At 50.5% G+C, this 18,300-nt stretch overlaps 2 protein-coding genes and 4 non-coding genes across 6 annotated transcripts; 5 read left to right on the top strand and 1 right to left on the bottom strand.

Annotated features, from left to right (window-relative positions):
• Positions 1-2,746: 2,746 nt before the first annotated feature.
• RPS8 (ribosomal protein S8) lies at positions 2,747-6,098 on the top strand. The gene is made up of 6 exons (XM_040231357.1): positions 2,747-3,573; positions 3,987-4,093; positions 4,525-4,624; positions 4,989-5,164; positions 5,380-5,509; positions 5,931-6,098. Exons 1-6 carry the CDS (start codon positions 3,570-3,572, stop codon positions 6,038-6,040), a joined length of 627 nt encoding a protein of 208 aa, XP_040087291.1. The 5' UTR covers positions 2,747-3,569; the 3' UTR covers positions 6,041-6,098.
• On the top strand, positions 3,825-3,904 carry LOC120857123. The gene has a single exon (XR_005719594.1). It is a non-coding gene; the product is annotated as a small nucleolar RNA SNORD55/SNORD39 (small nucleolar RNA).
• Positions 4,344-4,447, top strand: LOC120857126. Its single transcript, XR_005719597.1, has one exon. It is a non-coding gene; the product is annotated as a small nucleolar RNA SNORD46 (small nucleolar RNA).
• LOC120857125 lies at positions 5,228-5,297 on the top strand. Its single transcript, XR_005719596.1, has one exon. It is a non-coding gene; the product is annotated as a small nucleolar RNA SNORD38 (small nucleolar RNA).
• On the top strand, positions 5,737-5,807 carry LOC120857124. Its single transcript, XR_005719595.1, has one exon. It is a non-coding gene; the product is annotated as a small nucleolar RNA SNORD38 (small nucleolar RNA).
• A 3,178-nt stretch (positions 6,099-9,276) lies between the features above and the next one.
• BEST4 (bestrophin 4) lies at positions 9,277-13,143 on the bottom strand. The gene is made up of 9 exons (XM_040231328.1): positions 12,728-13,143; positions 12,541-12,635; positions 11,565-11,798; positions 11,254-11,408; positions 10,794-10,871; positions 10,136-10,321; positions 9,953-10,033; positions 9,688-9,842; positions 9,277-9,544 (listed from the first exon to the last, which is right to left on the bottom strand). The coding sequence occupies exons 1-9, from the start codon at positions 12,877-12,879 to the stop codon at positions 9,277-9,279; spliced, it is 1,404 nt and encodes a 467-aa protein (XP_040087262.1). The 5' UTR covers positions 12,880-13,143.
• Positions 13,144-18,300: the final 5,157 nt, after the last annotated feature.

The following is an 18,300-nucleotide window of genomic DNA, read 5'->3' as shown; positions in this document are numbered from 1 at the left end:
GAATCAAACCTATGTCTCTTACATCTTCATTGGCAGGCAGATCTTTACCACTGTACCACCTCGGTTATAGTAAGTTTTATATATAATATGATGTGATCTGTGTTCTGTGAATAGACAGTTTTAATTTTTCCATTCACACATGGATGTCTTTTCTTTCTTTCCTCAAGACTCTGGGTAGAACTTCCAGTATACTACTGAATAACAGTGGTGAAGACCAGCTTCCTGGCCATCCTGATTTCAGGAGTGAATCTTTCAGCCTTTAACATTAAGCATGATGTTTGCTGTGGCTTTGTATACTACTCCTTTCCATACTAAATAAATTTCCTTTTATTCCTACTTTGAGTGTTTGTATTATGAAATAGCACTGGGTTTAAAAAAATATTTATTTAGTTGACTGTGTCAAGTCTTCGCCATGTCATGCAGTATCTTTCATTGCAGCAGCTGGGCAGGCTCCAAAGAGTTCAGGTTTCAATAGCTGTGCTGCACCGGGCTTAGGTGCTCCTAGTTACTCCAAGACATGTGGGATCTTAGTTACCGGACCTGGGATTGAGTCCCCAGGACTGCAAGGAGGATTCTTAACCACTAGACCACCAGGCAAGTCCCAGCACTAGATTTTAATGTTCGAGTGACATGGACTAGTTGATGGGGTGGACACTGGGTTAGGTAGATAGAGTGAGACCATGGTGAGTGGGGGTGGGAAATATTAGTTCCATTCTCTTCCAAGCTTCAGACTAATCTTTTCAATTACTTGCAATACAAATAGCACTTATATGTCCCACAGGCAATTCAAACTTAAAGTAAGATTGCCTTTCTAGAAACCTGCCTCTCCTGTGTTTTCTAGAGATGTCACTCCACCATTAATGTGTTTTCACAGGGGAGGAGCCTCATGTTGTTCTTTTGTCATCCCTATAATCTAGTCTATCACAAAATCCCATCACCCAACAAGTGTCCTTGATTCCAACTTCTTTTTATGTCCAGCACAATCGCCTTTTCTTGTACCAAGGGACTGGGAGTAGAGAGATGTATGACATATGCGAACTACACTCTTAAGATTTCAACCTACTGGTAAAGCCCACTGAACCCAATGTAGTAAGCAGAAAAATAAGTTGCTCAAATATTTGAGTACCACTCAAATATTTATTGAGTACTTATTAAATGCCAGGCATTATTCTAGGTGTTGGAAATACAGTAGTGAACACAGTTCCCACTCTCATGCTTACTGTATTTTAGTGGGAAGACAGATAATAAGCATGTAAAAACAATGTTAGTATAGTGTTGCTACTTCACAAAGCAGGCTCAGAAAAGGTCTATGGCTGATAGGCATGGTGGTGAGATTCTGAGCAGAGACTTGAAGTGAGGGAGGAAGCCAAGCTAAGACCTAGGTGAAGAGCCTTTTCGGTCAAGAGAAGGAAAGCCTGAGATAGGAACAGCAGGGAGAGAGTGCCTGCAGGTGAGGGAGGGGAACAGGTAGGAGATGAGGTCAAATTGAAAAGGCAAGAGATAAGCAAGGGTCCAATACCCCTGGGTCTCCCAGGCCATAAGGAATTTAGATTTTATTCTGAATGTGCAGGGAAGCCATGGAAGCTTGAAGATACAGAAGAGAGAATGGAGTAATGCTGGGAGAATCCTTTCAGCATGGGATGGGATAGGATCTGGAGCCAAGTGCAAAAGAGTCTTATCAGGCAGTTTACTCTATTGAAAAACTTCCCTCTGCTTGAGTTTCTCTTCAGCCTCCTCTTTAAAGTTATACTTCTTAAAAGAATTATCTACCTATACTGTATCTTTTTAAATTTCCTGTTTGAATATGAAAAATCCAGTTTCAAATTTTTCCCCACTCCAATATAGCACTCAACCCAATAATCACTAGTGAGAGTTGGACTATAAAGAAAGCTGAGCACTGAAGAATTGATGTTTTTGAACTGTGGTGCTGGAGAAGACTCTTGAGAGTCCCTTGGACTGCAAGGAGATCAAACCAGTCAATCATAAAGGAAACCAGTTCTGAATATTCATTGGAAGGACTGATGCTGAAGCTGAAACTCCAATACTTTGGCCACCTGATGTGAAGAACTGACTCACTGGAAAAGACTCTGATGCAGGGAAAGATTGAGGGCAGAAGAGGACAAGGGGATGACAGAGGATGAGATGGTTGGATGGCATCACCGACTCGATGGACAGGAGTTTGAGCAAGCTCCAGGAATTGGTGATGGACAGGGAAGCCTGGCATGCTGCAGTCCACGGGGTCTCAAAGAGTCAGATACGACTGAGCTTACTGAACTGAACTGAGTCCTCCTTCTAACTAGATGTCACGGTAGCATTAGACAATGACCTCACCCTGTGCTGGCTTTCCTCTGGCCACTCTAATTGCTCCCTCCAGCTCCTTTTCTCTACTTGCCTTAAATGTTGCCATTCCTCAAGCCTTGGTACTAGATCCTTCTTGTGTGCCACCAGTTGGCACACTACTGTATGCTGATGGGGCCCGTGAACTAAGAATAGTTTTCCTGTTTTTGTTTTGTTTTGTTGTTTTTTTTTTAACATTTATTTGGCTGTATCAGGTCTTAGTTGTGGCACTCGGGATCTTTAGTTACTGCGTGCAAACTCTTACTTATGGGATGTGGGATCTAGTTCCCTGACCTGCGTGGGGAGCACAGAGTCTTAGCCACTGGACCACCAGGGAAGTCCCGGTTTTTGTTTTAAATGCTGGGATACAAAAAAATCAAATGTACGTTTCATGACAGGTGGATGCTAGTATCCCTTCAATTTTATTGACACAGTCACATCCATTCGTTTCCTATTGCCTATTGCTGGGTTCACACTACAGCAGCAAAAGTGAGCAGTGGTGACGCAGAGCCTAAAGTATTAGCCAAAGTATTAGCCACAGAGGCCAAAGTATTAGCTCACCGTTTCCAAGAAAAGTTTGCTTTATGCTTTCTCCCTAGGTTCCATTCATTCTGGTAGCTTTGGTTACCATGTATATGCCAAGGAGTCCCAAAGCAGCATCTTCGGTCCAGATCCCTTCTCTACGGACGACCAGACACGAACATCCAGCTGCCTGTCATTCCCTCGTGCAGGAGTCACCAAGAGACCAGAATGAACAAGACCAGACCAGCTCCTACCTCATGTACCCCTTTTCGCTAAGTGGCACCAATATCCATCCAACTGGTCACGTGAGGAATTCGGAATCCTTGACACACCTCCTTTCCCTTAATCAAACGAAACCTAAGTCCCCCTCTACTGTCTTCAACGCACCCGCACCCACAGCTGTCACATAAAACGGGTCTTTTCAAAACGTAAAGCCAGGCAACCCTCGCCGGCGTTTGTGCCCTGGAAGCAGAGGCGCTCGCGCACGCCAGACACCGCGAGATCCCCGCGCGGCCCTAGATCGCCGCGCAGCGTTCTCAGGACCCTCCTAAGCCCGAGGGCTCGTCGCCGCCTCGGAAACGTAAGCAACACCGCCCTCCCACCCCAAGCCGCGCTCTGCGGCGCCCGGAAGACACGTAAGGAGGCGGAGCTACGTATTACAAACCGGACCGTGACGCGCTGCGTTTTCTCTTTCCAGCCAGCGCCGAGCGATGGGTGAGTGGCCTTCTACTTTGGGCCCGGGATCGGGGAGCGCGCTCAATCCGGCGCCATCCTGCTTCGGGGCCCAGCCGGCAGCGCGGGCTCCCGGGCCCCCGGACACGGAACCCCAGCGAGGAGGGTGGTGCTCGGGCTTGGGCCGCCGGGACCGTTCCAGGGGTCATTCCTGGAGCCGCAGGACTCGGGGCCGCGAGCGGCACCATCATGGCTGCCGGGGTCGGGACGGGAAGGGTCCGGGCTGCGTCGCACGTGCATGATGACACCTTGAAAATGCTGTGACCTCCCGACTGCGCTGTGGGGGAGCTAACCTTGGAGAGCTGAGCGTGCGACCGCCGGCGTGGGGCGTTGGGCTGGCGGCCTCGGCTCCGGGCTCCCTGCCTCAGGCTTCCGCCCCCCGCTTCCACACGCAGGCATCTCTCGGGACAACTGGCACAAGCGCCGTAAGACCGGGGGCAAGAGAAAGCCCTACCACAAGAAGCGGAAGTATGAGCTGGGACGCCCCGCTGCCAACACAAAGGTGCGTGCGGGTCCTCACCGCCCGGGAGGTCGCTCCTGCGGCGTCGGTCGAATCTTGGTGGGGCTCTGCCAGTTGCTGTGGGGACTAGGCGGTCTCCTCGGCTTCGCGTGTTGGGTAGATACTGAGAGATCGTATGGAGACTGCTGCCGTGTCCTACTAGTACCTGCAAGGGCGCCCGGAGCGAGTGGGCTTCTCGGCGCACCGAGCCTTAATTTTCAATGTTTGGAATCGGGCTTTGTCTCTTGGAGGTGGCTGGAATGATGAAAAAGTATCCTTAGGCGTGGTTGTGACCGTCTTGGTCACCTATGTGCCACTTGCCAATGCTAGGGCTTGTCATAGTTACACTGACTGTTACCTCCGTCGCGCCCGGGTTCCCTTCTCTCTCTTGCCTCTCCTTGATAACCTAGATCCTGTCTCCTTGTGTTTTCTAGATTGGCCCCCGCCGCATACACACAGTCCGTGTGCGGGGAGGCAACAAGAAGTACCGGGCCTTGAGGCTGGACGTGGGGAACTTCTCCTGGGGCTCCGAGTGTGAGTGAAGCCCTGCAGGCATGGGTGGGAACTCAGCACCTAATCCTTGTTTTGAAGCTTCAGTAAGTGCTTTTAGCAGGAAGTCCATGGCCTGGACCAAGATACTAAAGTTCTCCTGTTGAACACCTTTGAGGTTGTGGAGACTTGTCTCCAATCCTGTCCTGCCACTTAACTCGAATAGCCCTCAGGGATTGGGGTTGAATCTGGAGACAGTGTGGGTGCCAGCCACTTGTGGAAGATGAACTGTTGCTCTATGGCCCGATGGAGGCTGAGAGTTTCCCTTCTTAGGCCTTACTAGGGTGGGGATGGAAGACTGTTGGCATCAGGTTTACTTGGCTTGATTCTGGATTTCTTCTGTGAGCAGGTTGTACACGCAAGACAAGAATAATCGATGTCGTCTATAATGCATCCAACAATGAACTGGTCCGTACCAAGACCCTGGTGAAGAACTGTATTGTGCTTATCGACAGCACACCGTACCGACAGTGGTACGAGTCCCACTATGCACTGCCCCTGGGCCGCAAGAAGGGGGCTAAGCTGGTGCGTGTTTGGGGAGCAACTTCCTGTAGGGGGTGCAGGGGGAGGCCAGCCTGGTTCCAGCCTTCTTGTGATGAAAACTCTGTCCAGTTCTGCTACTGAAGGGAGAGAGATGAAAGCCTTTAGTGCTGAGGAAGGTGGCAGGGCTGTGGGATGTGACATTCCTGAGCTAGGGTTTGGGGAGCCCTCTCCAAGCCATCTGTATTTCCTTCATTCAGACTCCTGAGGAGGAAGAGATTTTAAACAAGAAACGGTCAAAGAAAATTCAGAAGAAATACGATGAGAGGAAAAAGAACGCGAAAATCAGCAGTCTTCTAGAGGAGCAGTTCCAGCAGGGCAAGCTTCTTGGTAAGATGACTTCTACATTTGGGGGAGGAGGCATCTCAAAATATGGTGTGCTCTCTGGAGGCTGAAGAGTTCACCAGAAGGGTTTGATAACAGTGCACAAGCACAAGTCAGAATATTTGATCATCTGGTTAGTTTGAAGCGGAAATGGAAGATAGTGGGCAGGAGCCCATAGGCCTGAGTTTCAGGGGTATCTTGAGAACTTGTCTGTGTCCAGGCTGAGGGGATTGTCTCAGTGATGAAAACTTTGTCCAGTTCTGCTACTGATTTTCAAAGTGATGATAAAGTGTATCTGAGGAGACTTTGGGCTTCGTGTCTGCCCCCAGGATACCTGGACCGAAGTGGGCGCTTAAGGGCAGGTATGGGTATAGGTATGGGTAGGGCCACAGTGTCATTTTCCTGAGGACCACATACTCTCTTGCAGCATGCATCGCTTCAAGACCAGGCCAGTGTGGCCGAGCAGACGGCTATGTGCTAGAGGGAAAAGAACTCGAGTTCTATCTGAGGAAGATCAAGGCCCGGAAAGGCAAATAAACCCTCTTCTCTCCTGTCTTAGCTCATCTAATAAAGGCGTTTACTCTTCTATGCTATGTTCATGTTCTGAGAATACTTCATTGTTTGGCACACTGTAGAATGCCCCAACTCCCCCTGCCTGAAGGCCAGGCCTGTTAACGGGGCTGTGAGTCTAGCAGGAGGAACGGTTCTCACTCCTGAGGCTGAGTTTCAGTGGCAACAGGGATGTATTGTGCAGGCTGAGCAGAGGCTATGAGGGAGGTAACCCAGCTTGGGGCCCCTGCAGTATTAGACTGTTGTTCCATCATTGGAACCAAAGCCATGTTGCCTCCTTAAAGTTCTCTTAGAGACCCTGTATGCAGACTTTGGTTTGGAGTCTTTTTTCAGGTTCCTGGTCTAGAAACCGTGAAATTGTGTTCTACATTTCTGTATTGTTGAGCAAGTTATACATATTATCTTAATTTTCTTTTGAGCTCTAATCCTTTCCCCTCTCCTTACTCAAAAGTTAGTTTGTTAAATTGTTGAATTGGTTCCTCCAGCTTTCCCTTTTCATAGTTCCTCAGTTATTTGATTGTAGCAAATAGTGGTCTTTTAGGTAAAAGACGGGTTAAATCTTAGGTTATCCTTGGGTCATAACTCCCACATCAAATGTCACCAAATTTTGTGTGGTGCTAGTGGTAAAGAACCTGCCTGCCAGTGCAGGAGGCATAAGAGACGCAGGTTTGGTCCCTGGGTTGGGAAGATCCCCTGGAGCGGGGCATGGCAACCCATCCCATTATTGCTTGGAGAATCCCATGGACAGAGGAGCCAGGCGGGTTGCAGTCCAAGGGTTGAAAACAGCTGGCAACCGAGCACAAAGCCCACCTGCTGCTCTGGTCTCTTTTCTGCATCCTGCTTTGTTCTTATGTTTTCTCCAACACAATCCCAGCTCTCTGTGATCCTTTTAAAGAGATAAGATTTTTTTTTAACTTCTTTTGGATATGAACCATTTTTAGTGGTCTTTATTAAATTTGTTAACAATACTGCTTTTGTGTTTGGTTTTTTGCCTGCACAGCTTGTGGGATCTTAGTTCCCCGACCAGAAATCAAACCTGTGCCCCCTGCATTGGAATGTAAAGTCTTAACCACTAGACCACCAGTGAAGTCCCTAAAAGATAAATTTTTTTACACAGCATCCCATCTCAAAGTTGCAACCAGAAGCTCTGGAACTCAGTGAGACCTAATCCCTTCTATGGTGACTGCCATCCTTACATGTATTCACTTACTATTCCTTTTGTTGGGAATACGTTCTGTCATGCCCACGATGCTCACTCCTTTCAGATCTTTGTCAGTCCAGTGAGTTCCCTGATCACAGAATTTGATAGCACTCCCTTCCTCTTCCATGCCGTATTTTTCGCCCGTTTTTTCCCTTATTTGGCATAAATTTTGTTTGCTTATTTTGAACCCTCTATTAAAATATATCTCCTGGGGAAACGGGTACGTTCATTGCTGCATCTCTAGTACCTGGAAAGCGGCACGGCAATATACCAATCAAATATGTACTTTAAGGAGTTCTAAAGAAAAGGTTTTATCCAATTTAAAGTGGTTGAAAAGCACTTGTCTTAAATGAGCTACAAATCTAAATTGGTTCATCAGCTTGGCTAATTGCAGACTTCTATAATTCTGACTTCTGGCTAAACAGTCGGAAAGGCTGGACCACTAAGACCAGCCCTTTAAAACCTTACTGTTGACTCTGAGGAGACCTGACCTCTGCCTTCCCACCCAGTGATCTGACAACACCTGGTCATTAGCTGAGAGAGCTGTGTGTTGGGCGTGGCACAGCAACAAAAGAGCCTCGAATGCATCTACATCTTCACTGCTCTCCCTGATGAGCACTCAACCTGAAGCAAGGCTTCCTCTCTCAACCCTTCCAAAACACTTAGGGTGCCTTCTGAGTGAATGGTGACCACAAGCTGCCTTTTCTGAACAGTACAGGTTTGTCAACCAAGGCTGAGAAAAGTTCAGCATCCCGTCACCCAGCAGGAAAGCAGAACCCAGCATTGTAATCCTGTCAACAGTGCCAGAGGCTGCATGTCCTCAAGCTCTCCCTACATTCGCCATGCCTTCTGTTTTTGAGTTTTGGCATTTGTTTACAGTAAAGCATCTGTCTACAAGTGCAGGAGACCCGGGTTCGAGCCCTGGGTTGGGAAGATCCCCTGGAGAAGGAAATGGCAATCCACTCCAGGACTATTGCCTGGAAAATCCCACGGACAGAGGAGCCTGGTAGACTACAGTCCATGGGGTCGCAGAGTCAGACACAACTGAACGACTTCACTTTCACTTTCCTTTGGCTTTGACATTCAGCTTTGGCATTCACCAGTTGTTTAGAAGGCAGGAATCTTAGAGAAACTCAGTTTAGGAGCAACTCTAGTACTCTGTGGGGCTGTTTTCCAAAGGCCCATTCTTAACTTCTGAGTGCCCCAGACCCACCACAGAGATGGGACCTGCAGTTTTCACCCCTTAAATTGTCCTTGCGTTGTTTGATGGGAGCAGAGAAGGGCTTGTTCAGATGCTGCAAGTCTAGGCTGGGTGCCTTCACATCTCTGTCAGCTTCCAGCGCAGACTCTCAAACCCTCTTTCCTCCCTGCCCCCCAAACCCTTGTCTTTAGCCCACTTCAGAGTATGCCAGTTCAGTTTTAAGCAATTTTAATTGCACAAATAATAAATGAATACATTCTCACTGTAAACAAATTGAACATAACAGATAAAAGTACCCAGTACACACTTTGGCCCCTCTTCAGGGTGAGGTTATCAGAATAAGGTATATTCGAAACATCTTTTTATGTGACCCTAGGGGCAGCAGCAGCAGCATTCCCTGGAAACCTACTAGAAATATGCAAATTATTAACCTCCATCCCAGACATCAGTCAAATGCCGGGGGTGGTACCCAAGACTTTAACCAGCCCTTCAGTGATACTGATGCTCAGTCAAGTTTAAGAACTGGCCTAGCCCAAAATCACAGCGGAAATAAACGGTGCACCTGGGCTCCAGTCCTCTGTGCCTCGCCCTCGTGTCCTAGCTTCACCTCCAAGCCAAGGTGAAAGCATCCTCTACCTGATTCAGGCCCTTCTGCCATCGGGGGCGGTCCCTAGGTGCCCGGGCTTAGGGCACGTGGGAATGCTGCTCTAACAGCTCCGCAGGGCCCGCAAAGTGGGCGGCGTGGGGGGGGGGGGGGGCGGGGGGGGGGGGAGGGGGTCTGCCCCCCCCGGCTGGTTTGGCTCAGGGCTCCTGGGTCTCGTCCCCTGACCCTGACGCCTCCTCCTCGATGCGGTCCGCTGCCTCGATGTCGCCGCCCTCTTCGGCCCGGAAGCGCAGCAGATGCGGGGTACGGGGGGCGCGGACGCGGCCGAAGTTCCGGAGGCTGATGGCTGGCGAGGGAGCACCTACGCCCAGGAAGCGGCCGAGCAGCGGGGTCTGCGCGGTCACCGGCCGGGCTGGCCCAGGAGACGCCTCCACCTGCAGGCTCTGCTCAGGGTCGTCGCTCATGCTGCGGGCAGGCAGGAGGGCTGCGTGAGCAAGCCTCTGACAGCAGATGGACCGGGAGGGACCGAGTCCTGGGCGCCCGGAGGGTGGGTGGGGAACTGGGGCCTGGCTACTGACTCAGGTTCTGCCTCGGCCTGGGCTACTCACCGCAGGTTGAAGGTGGAGCCCAGGAAGGAAGGCCGCAGCGACTCGGCCACCGTGGCCACCGTGTAGGGCGGCTGCGCCGAGTCCTCATCCCAGTACGCGTCCTTCTCCGCGGGAGGCAGGTTCTGGTACATGTCATCCACGGAGAGCAGGGATACCTGGGAGCAGCAGGTCACAAGAATCCCCTTCTCCTCTGCGAACCCGAACTGAGAGCTGGCAAAGAGGGAGAGCCCGACTGCCAGGGAGCTGCCACCAGACCCTGAATCACCTGCAAGTTTCGGTCTATAAGCTGGTTGGTTTCAAAGTCGTCGTCATCCTCACCAAAAGGATTGATGATCTGTTCTGCCACCTGCAGGTGGTAAGAGAGTGTTTTCTGGGCTCAGAGCCCTACTTTCTAACCCCACAGTGTGGATGGTCCTGGGTCCATATCTCCTCCCCCTGAAGTGCCCACCTTAAGCCAGCCAGCATAGAAGAAGAACTGCAGCAGAGTGGTGAGAGGCACGTACATGTCCAGGTCTCCTACGGCTTGCCCTGGCTCCAGAGGCTCCCGAGGTTTGGCAGCCCCTGCCACTGGCTCCACAAACTGGCGGCCCACCAAGGAGAGGGCAAAGAAGGAGTATACCGCTATGGTCACCACCTGGAGGAGGGGATGCCAGACTGAGTGGGACAGGTTAAAATGCTGTCTCTGCCCCAAGGGTCAGTGGTAGATTAACAAGTAATTAAAACATGTAGTAGGGACTTCCCTGGGGGTGAGCTCCCAATGTGGGGGGCCCAGGTTCGATCCCTGGTCAGGGAACTAGATCTCACATTGCTGCACCTTGAGTTTGCATGTGCCAACTAAAGCTCCCCCATGCTGCAAATAAGACCCAACCCAGCCAAATAAATATTTTTAAAAATAAATACAACATATAGCAAGGTGTGGCAGCACCAAATGGGAGGGGATCATCTTAGTGAGAGCCCAGGGAGGCTTTGAGGATGAGCCCTTGGCTATTTAGTGTCTCACTGGACTGAACTGCCCTGGGCGGGTACCATCTCTAGTTCTTCTCAGTGTCACACATAGCACAGGACATACAGTAGGCACTGGGACTGGGGAGGTGAGAGGCAGTTACTTGAGTGTAGACGAGGGGGATGCTGATCCAGTCATAGTGGAAGAGCATGCTGCACTTGGCCCGGTACTTATTCAGCTCCTGGTGGAACAGCAAGAAGAGGAATTGAGTGGAGACAAAAAGGAAGAAAGGAGAAGGGGACGGGGAGTCCAGTACACATTAGGCCTGGGCTAGGTCTCATTCTGCTTTCAGAGGTGTTGTCAGGCCGGGGTGCCTGTGATGGAAGGCAGTTTAGCACAGTGACTGCAAGGACAGACCCTGGAGCCAGAAGGTCTGAGGATGAATCTCAGCTCCACTAACTAGCTGTGTGACTTGGGCAAGTTTGTTTTTTCCGCTCCTTGCCTCAGTTTCCTCACGCTTGCTGCGCTACATAATCGACACCTAATTAAGCACTGAAATTATGGTTGCAGTAAGCAAAACTAGGGGGAGGAGGGCAGATAGGCTCAGTCCTAGGCTGACTCACGTCCAGGAGCAGGCAGAGAGCAATGTCATCACGGATTCGCCCATCTTTCCGGGCCTGGGCCGCCAGGTTGGTGAACCAGACGCAAGGAATCCAGTACTTATTGAAGTCAGATTTCAGGCTCTCAAACTTTTTCCTCTCTTCCTGGGACATAAAACCTGCAAGGATTGAAGAGAAACGAAGTATCATCCTTGGCCTCCAGGACTCACCGCTCTGGGGTCCTGGAGCTCCCCCTGGTGGTCAAACCTCCCCGCCTAGGAGACCCTCGGGGCAGGTCCGGTCCAGTCCCTCCCAGGGCTTCCTGAGCGCGGCACCTGCGTCCACCACATGCTCCATGGTGGGAAAGCGCTTGAGCACGCGCGTGCTGACAGAGCGCAGCACCAGCACCGACGCCAGGTTGGCGTAGCGGATGAGGGTGCGGCGCAGCAGACGGCCACGCTGGTCCACGCCGTGCACGGTGGCCGAGATGACGCACATCAGCTGGTCCGGCAGCGGGATGCTTGTGTACTGAGCCCACCAGCGGTTCACCACCATGGTCACGTAGAAACCTGGTCGCCGCCGTGGGTGGTGGGGACAGGAAGGGAAGACGGAGGGCTTGGAAGTCAGTGTGTCCTGCCCGCAACCAGAACGCCTGGTCCAAGCCAGGTGGAACCAAGGCAGGGGGAAGGACACATTGACTCCAGCACCCTGCCTCGCTTGTCAGAGGGACAGCCTCATCCTCTGATCACGCCCTGAGGGACCAAACCAGGCAGGGAGGAAGAAGACTGCAGACCTCCTCAGGCAGAAGAGACGTGATGGCTCAAGTCCAGGCAGTGGTTAACTCTGAGCCCCGCTTCCCATGAGGGTGTGGAGGGAGGTGTCACCTCTCTCCAGTTCCCCTGAAGGAAGCAGGGGGCTGTGAGGCCAGCAGCAGGCTGGGGTTGTTTGGAGTGAGGGTTGGTCTGGTGATAGGCAGGGCCTGCTGCTGCTGCTGCTGCTGCTGCTAAGTCACTTCAGTCGTGTCCAACTCTTAGCGACCCCATGGACTGCAGCCTACCAGGCTCCTCTGCCCATGGGATTTTCCAGGCAAGAGTACTGGAGTGGGTTGCCATTGCCTTCTCAGAGGCAGGGCCTAGTCCTCTGGAAATCCTGGACCCGACACACAGCTCCCATGTCTGCTGAGCCTGCTCTGGTTGACCTCCAGATGTGCCGCTGGGCTAATTCTGACCCTCAGAGCTAGCAGCCCAGCCCAAAGGTCAGGAAAGATGGCTAGGAGGCTGCAAGCAAGAACCCCTTGTCCTTTGAACTTACCCAGTACAAAGGACAAGGGGATGAGGTCCGCAGAGCGGTTGCAGTATCGGGCCACCTGAGCATACACGTGCTTCTGCTCCTGGGTCAGCAGCAGCCTGGGGAAGGTCAGGTGGGGCCTGGGTTAGAGGGAGGTGGGCAACCTAGTCCCCCACAGGCCAGCCCTTAGCCCCTGCCCTCCCCCTCGCACCGGTAGGTGACGCTGAGCAGAGCATACAGGGCGATGAAGAGGAGGAACTCCTTGTAGAGGAGCTTGTAGATGCTTCCCCGCCAGCGGAGAAGCAGGCCAGAGAAGCCTCCGAAGCGGGCCTCCGCCACTTTGAGGGTGTAGGAGACCGTCATGGTGCTGGCGGCCTGGGGCAGAAGATCGTGAGAGCTGCCCTTGGAGCTGTCCTTCTCTCCCTGCAAACCTCCTCCTTAGCCTGCCTTCTCATCACCCAGCTTAGGTCCCCAAGTAACCTCCCACAACTCTGGTCCCCCCGCTGACCCCAGCCTTCACCCTTTCAGTAGGAAGGAAGCAGACAAGCGGACAGAGCACACCCCCAGCCCCCTAGGACTCAGTGGCACATGGGTCAAACCAGGGTGAGATGGGGCAGAGGGGAGCTGAGATCTACATCCTCTCCTTCCTGAGGCTGCCCCAAGCTCCTCTTCCACTTGCAGGGCTAGGAGGAACCCCTGAACTGCTGAGGACAGGAGACTCAACTGTAGCCCAGCCCCACACACCGTGGGGTCTTGCTCTCGAAGCTGATAGTCTCTCAAGGCGCAGGGCACTCTGACCCGCATCCCACACCTACCTGCCTGCTCTGGACAGCAGCCTGTGCCGAGGAAGGGGAACTGAGCTAGCCTTCACCCCACAGCACTTAAGTACCTCCTGGGCCCATAAAGTTTGGCCGGACTGAGGTTATCATTGATGGATTGAGGCTGCCACCCGGCTTCCCCTGGTGCTGGGAACTGGCTGTGTCTTCCTGTGCCTGCAGGGCTGGGCTGGCCTTTGAGTGCTATAAATGCCTCTGCATTGACCCCACAGCTCACACCATGTCCTTGGAGCCAAGGTGACAGAACTGACTGTCCCACGCTCCAGGTGAGAAGACAGATGCATGATAAAGTGTCATAATAGCTGCTGATGGCAGAGCACTGACTAAGTGGCAGGCACTATGCCAGAGCACCAGTCCATCAAATCTCTGGCCTGTCCTGGGAAGCTCCCTCCCCACGCTGCGAGCTGGTTCTCCCTGCAAGTGGTTCCTGAAGAGAGGAAGCATGGAGAGGTGGTTAGGAACGTAAGTTTGCGAGGCCGACACACCTGGGGTTGAATTCTGCCTCTCTGTGGCTTTGTCCAAGATACCTAATCTCTCTGAACTTCAGTTTGCTCCTCTGTAAAACAGTATCAATAACTCCTTCCTCACAAGGCAGTGGGGAATATTCAGAGCAAGAATGCCCGGAGCCTGGAGCATGCAAGCATTCATCCTGGGCAACTATCACCATGAAAAGCCAGTCTTTTCCCTTTGGTTTCCACCTAGCGGTCCACTGTTGCTTCTCAGAACCTGGGATGCCTGGCCGGCCTCTCCCCAAGCCAAACAGTGCCAGGTCCTGGCTTTTAACGTGGCCTATGAGATGCCCCCACTTCCATCTGCTGTCATCAGCCTCTGACCTCGCTCCTTTTCACTGCTCCTTTGAGGTCCTCTCTCGAATCAGTTAGTCATATCACCCTAAAATCTTCTACAAAGAGGTCTCCCCTCCAGCCCACAAGACCTTGGACAGGATTACATCTGATTCATCTCAATAAAGCTGAGGACTTGAACCCAGGCAGGCTTTTCTTTTCTCTTTCTATTTTATTTAAAAAAATTTAAAATTAGAGTACAGTTGATTTACAATGTTGTGTTTGTTTCTGCTGTACAGCCAAGTGAATTATTTATGCATATGCGTATATCCACTTTTATTTAGATTGTTTTCCCATATAGGCCATTACAGAGTATTGAGTTCCTCGTGCTATACAGCAGGTCCTTATTAGTTATCTACTTTATATATAATAGTGTATATATATATCAATTTCAATCTCCCAATTTATATCCCTCCACCTCCTCCTCCCATAACTATGTTTGTTTTCTACATCTGTGATTTTATTTCTGTTTTGTAAATAAGTTCTTTTATACCATTTTTTTAGATTCCATATATAAGTGATATCATATATTTGTCTTTCTCTGACTTCACTGAGCATGAGAATCTCTAGGCCCATCTGTGGCATTATTTAATTTTTTATGGCTAAGTAATATTCCATTGTATATATATACCACATCTTCTTTATCCATTCCTCTGATGAACATTTAGGTTGCTTCCATGTCTTGACTATTGTAAACAGTGCTGCTGTGAACACTGGGGTGCATGTATCTCTTACCCTGAAAGACATCTGGTCCCTCTCCCCAGTTTTTTTAAGAAACTCCCTGAATGAGCAAGGTCTGAGAGCCAACTCATGGCCTAATGAGTTATGTTCTCCTTCCCAGGCTCAGGGGAGGTGTCCATATGTAGAAAGAACAGGACTCTGTGTGTGTTTGTCCTGGAGGTCTGGAAAACGCATGAGCTGACCTGCAAAAGGGCAAGATACCAGTTCTGGGGCCTTAACCCCCTGGCCTTGCAGCCCCTGCCCACGCTCTGATCTGTGGCTTTCCTAGAGCATTCTGGACTGCTTCTCTTTAAGAGTCTCTGGTATCTGGGGAGCTCGGGCCCTGAGGTCCTATCACTTCTCTGACAGTGCTTCCAGTTGGCTGTGTTTTAGTCCTTAGCTCCCATCCCCATCTGAGGCTGTCTCACAACTGCCTGTTACCCAACTCTCTGGATCCATGGCCTGTGAATTTCCCACAGAGCCATGGGTAAAGGTATAGAACCTGAAGCCTTGCCCCAGGAGGGAGCAGTCCCCAGGCCCCACCCTGCCCCTCCTTCCTGAGTCACTTTAATCTCCCTTCCCAGTTGCTGACAGGTCCCTTTGGTTTATGGTCAAGGAGAGGGAACCACTCCACCTGTAAATCATTTTCCCCACCCTTCTCTATCCTCCCCTAGCTCTTGCCCCCACCTCTCTTCTGGTCCTAACCACCAGTGCCTCTCCCCTCCTCACAGCTGAGAGCTGATATATGACTTGGCAGTTTATTGCATAGAGTCTGGAGCCAGACTGCCTAGATAATTTTTTTTTAAGAGCACATTTTATACATTTATTTATTTTGTTGTTCAGTCGCTAAATCGTATCCAACTCTTTGTGACCCCTTGGACTGCAGTGCAACAGGCTTCCCTGTCCTTCACTATCTCCCAGAGTTTGCCCAAACTCTTGTCCATTGAGTCAATATTTATTTATGTATTTGGTTGCACCGGGTGCTAGTTGCAGCATGCGGGATCTTCAGTTGCAACATGTGAATTCTTAGTTGTAATATATAGGGTCTAGTTCCCTGCCCAGGAATCGAACCCAGGCCCCATGTGTTGGAAGCATAGATCTTAGCCACTGAACCACCAGGGAAGTCCCTGCCCGTATTTTTAAATCCAGACTCCACAGTGAACTACCTTTGTGACCTTGTTCTTAAGTAAACTGTTTAACCTCTGTCCTTAACTTCCCCATGGGGAAACAAAGATAATACCTATCTCACAGAGTTGTTGTGACTATCAAATGAATTAATATTTATGCAGCGCTTGGTAAGCATGAAATGCTCCTGTAGCTATTAACTTCTCCTTTCTGTTGCAGCTCTCGTACTTCCACCTCTACTCCTACCAAGGACACTTGAGATCTCTTTGTTGTTGAATCCAGTAGGCCTCTCCTGAGTCCTCACCTTACTTGGTATCTTTCACTATTTTTTTTTAAATTTATATATTTATTTGGCCACACAGACATGTGGGATCTTAGTTCCCTGACCAGGAATCAAACCTGTGTCCCCTTCATTGGAAGTGCAGAGTCTTAGCCACTGATCACCCGAGAAGTCCTGCATCTTTCATTCTTGAAAGAATCCCTTGACCTCTGTGACCTGATACCCTCAAGAGATTCTGACTCTGAGCTGCCAAGGGGTAAGCATTTGGGATAAGTGTTCAACTAGGAGCCGCAGGCCTGAGAGCATCCTCTGGGAGATGGAGACTCAGAGAGCTCAGAAAATCCTCGGCTTGGTCAGAGGTTGTGAGTGTCCTGTTGGGAGGAGAAAGGGCCCTAGTAAGAGGGACTGAGAGATGAGTAGAATAGGAGGACAGATGCAAGGACAGAGAACTAGTGACTCCCAGAAAAGTCAGGCAGGGGAATTCGCTGGCCATCCAGTGGTTACATTTCCACTGCAGGGGACACAGATTTGATCCCTGATTGGGGAACTAAGATCCTGCATGCCATGCGGCCAAAGAATAAATTAAAAAGTCATGCAGTGGTGAATAGTGGGGTCAGGCATCTTGGGTTCAGATCTTGGCTCTGCCCCTTAACCTTGGGCAAGAGGCTTAGCCCCATGAGCCTCAGTTTCCTCATCTGTGAAATGGAGATAATAATCCCATGACATCATAAGGTTACTGTGAACAGTCCAGAAGATAAGTGCTTAGCCCGCGCCTGGTTTGTGGCAGTGTGTAGGATCCATTAATGGCAGCTTATGTGACACTGAAGGAGGAGGCAGAGTAGGCTGGCAGGCCCTTCAGGTACAGCATCCGGGAAGATGTCCTCCCGATGCCCGGGCTTCCGGAGGAGGGCTCCAGAACCTTGTTAACCTTCCAAGGGGAGGAGACAGGGATGGCTAACAGAACATGCCACCCCCAAATGTGCCACTTTGGCATATTGGTTACTTTGAGCTAAATAGGCACTTGAAAAATTGCAAATGCAGGGAGAGGCTTTCTCTGAACTCACCTTACCTGCCTGAAGAGGGAGCCTCCAAAGAAACTCAATCATCACAAATCCCCTTCCTGGGAGTTTCATCTCATATCACTGGAATTCTATATCATATCCAGACCAACTTTGTCATAAACTATCATATCTCCCATCCATTCGTCTAAGGGCCCATACCTCTTTCCTCTAAATTATTTACTCTCCCCTAAGAGGCCTACATTCCCCTACCCCTTTCTCTATTCAGTTGGTATTTAAACCTCAATTCTAAGCCACATGGAGGAGTTATTCATTTTCCCCTGGAATATCCCCGATGTACAGGCTTCCCATACTGTTCATGGGGATCTCAAGGCAAGAATACTGAAGTGGTTTGCCATTCCCTTCTCCAGTGGACCACATTTTGTCAGACCTCTCCACCACCATGATCCGTCCATCTTGGGTGGCCCTACACAGCATGACTCATTCACTGAGTTAGACAATGCTGTGGTCCATGTGGTCAGTTTGATCAGTTTTCTGTGTTTGTGGTTTTCACAATCTGGTTTCTGTCTGTCCTCTGATAGGTAACAATAAAAGGCTTATGAAAGCTTCCTGATGGGGGAGACTGACTGTGGAGAAACTGGGTCTTGTTCTGATGGGCAGGGCCATGCTCAGTATGTAGGTGTTGCAAGAGGGCATCAGATGGCAGACACCCTGAAACCATACTCACAGAAAACTAGTCAATCTAATAACACTAGGACCACAGCCTTGTCTAACTCAATGAAACTAAGCCATGCCCGTGGGGCCACCCAAGACAGGCGGGTCATGGTGGAGAGGTCTGACAGAATGTGGTCCACTGGAGAAGGGAATGGCAAACCACTTCAGTATTCTTGCCTTGAGTACTCCATGAACAGTATGAAAAGGCAAAATGATAGGATACTGAAAGAGGAACTCCCCAGGTCAGT

The sequence above is a fragment of the Oryx dammah genome, unplaced genomic scaffold (genome assembly GCF_014754425.2).
Source record: "Oryx dammah isolate SB20612 unplaced genomic scaffold, SCBI_Odam_1.1 HiC_scaffold_28, whole genome shotgun sequence".
Lineage (NCBI taxonomy): Eukaryota > Metazoa > Chordata > Mammalia > Artiodactyla > Bovidae > Oryx > Oryx dammah.
The sequence above is the reverse complement of the archived record's forward strand: the minus strand, read 5'-3'. Positions and strand labels throughout refer to the sequence as shown.

Excerpts from the sequence above, each read along its gene's own strand:
- RPS8 (XM_040231357.1), top strand. Across the intron at positions 4,094-4,524 it reads GCCCCGCTGCCAACACAAAG|ATTGGCCCCCGCCGCATACA; the intron begins GTGCGTGCGGGT and ends TGTGTTTTCTAG. Across the intron at positions 5,510-5,930 it reads CCAGCAGGGCAAGCTTCTTG|CATGCATCGCTTCAAGACCA; the intron begins GTAAGATGACTT and ends ACTCTCTTGCAG.
- BEST4 (XM_040231328.1), bottom strand. The coding sequence starts at position 12,879 with ATGACGGTCTCCTACACCCTCAAAGTGGCGGAGGCCCGCTTCGGAGGC. Across the intron at positions 11,409-11,564 it reads GGAGCATGTGGTGGACGCAG|GTTTTATGTCCCAGGAAGAG; the intron begins GTGCCGCGCTCA and ends CAATCCTTGCAG. Across the intron at positions 9,843-9,952 it reads TTATAGACCGAAACTTGCAG|GTATCCCTGCTCTCCGTGGA; the intron begins GTGATTCAGGGT and ends TGCTGCTCCCAG.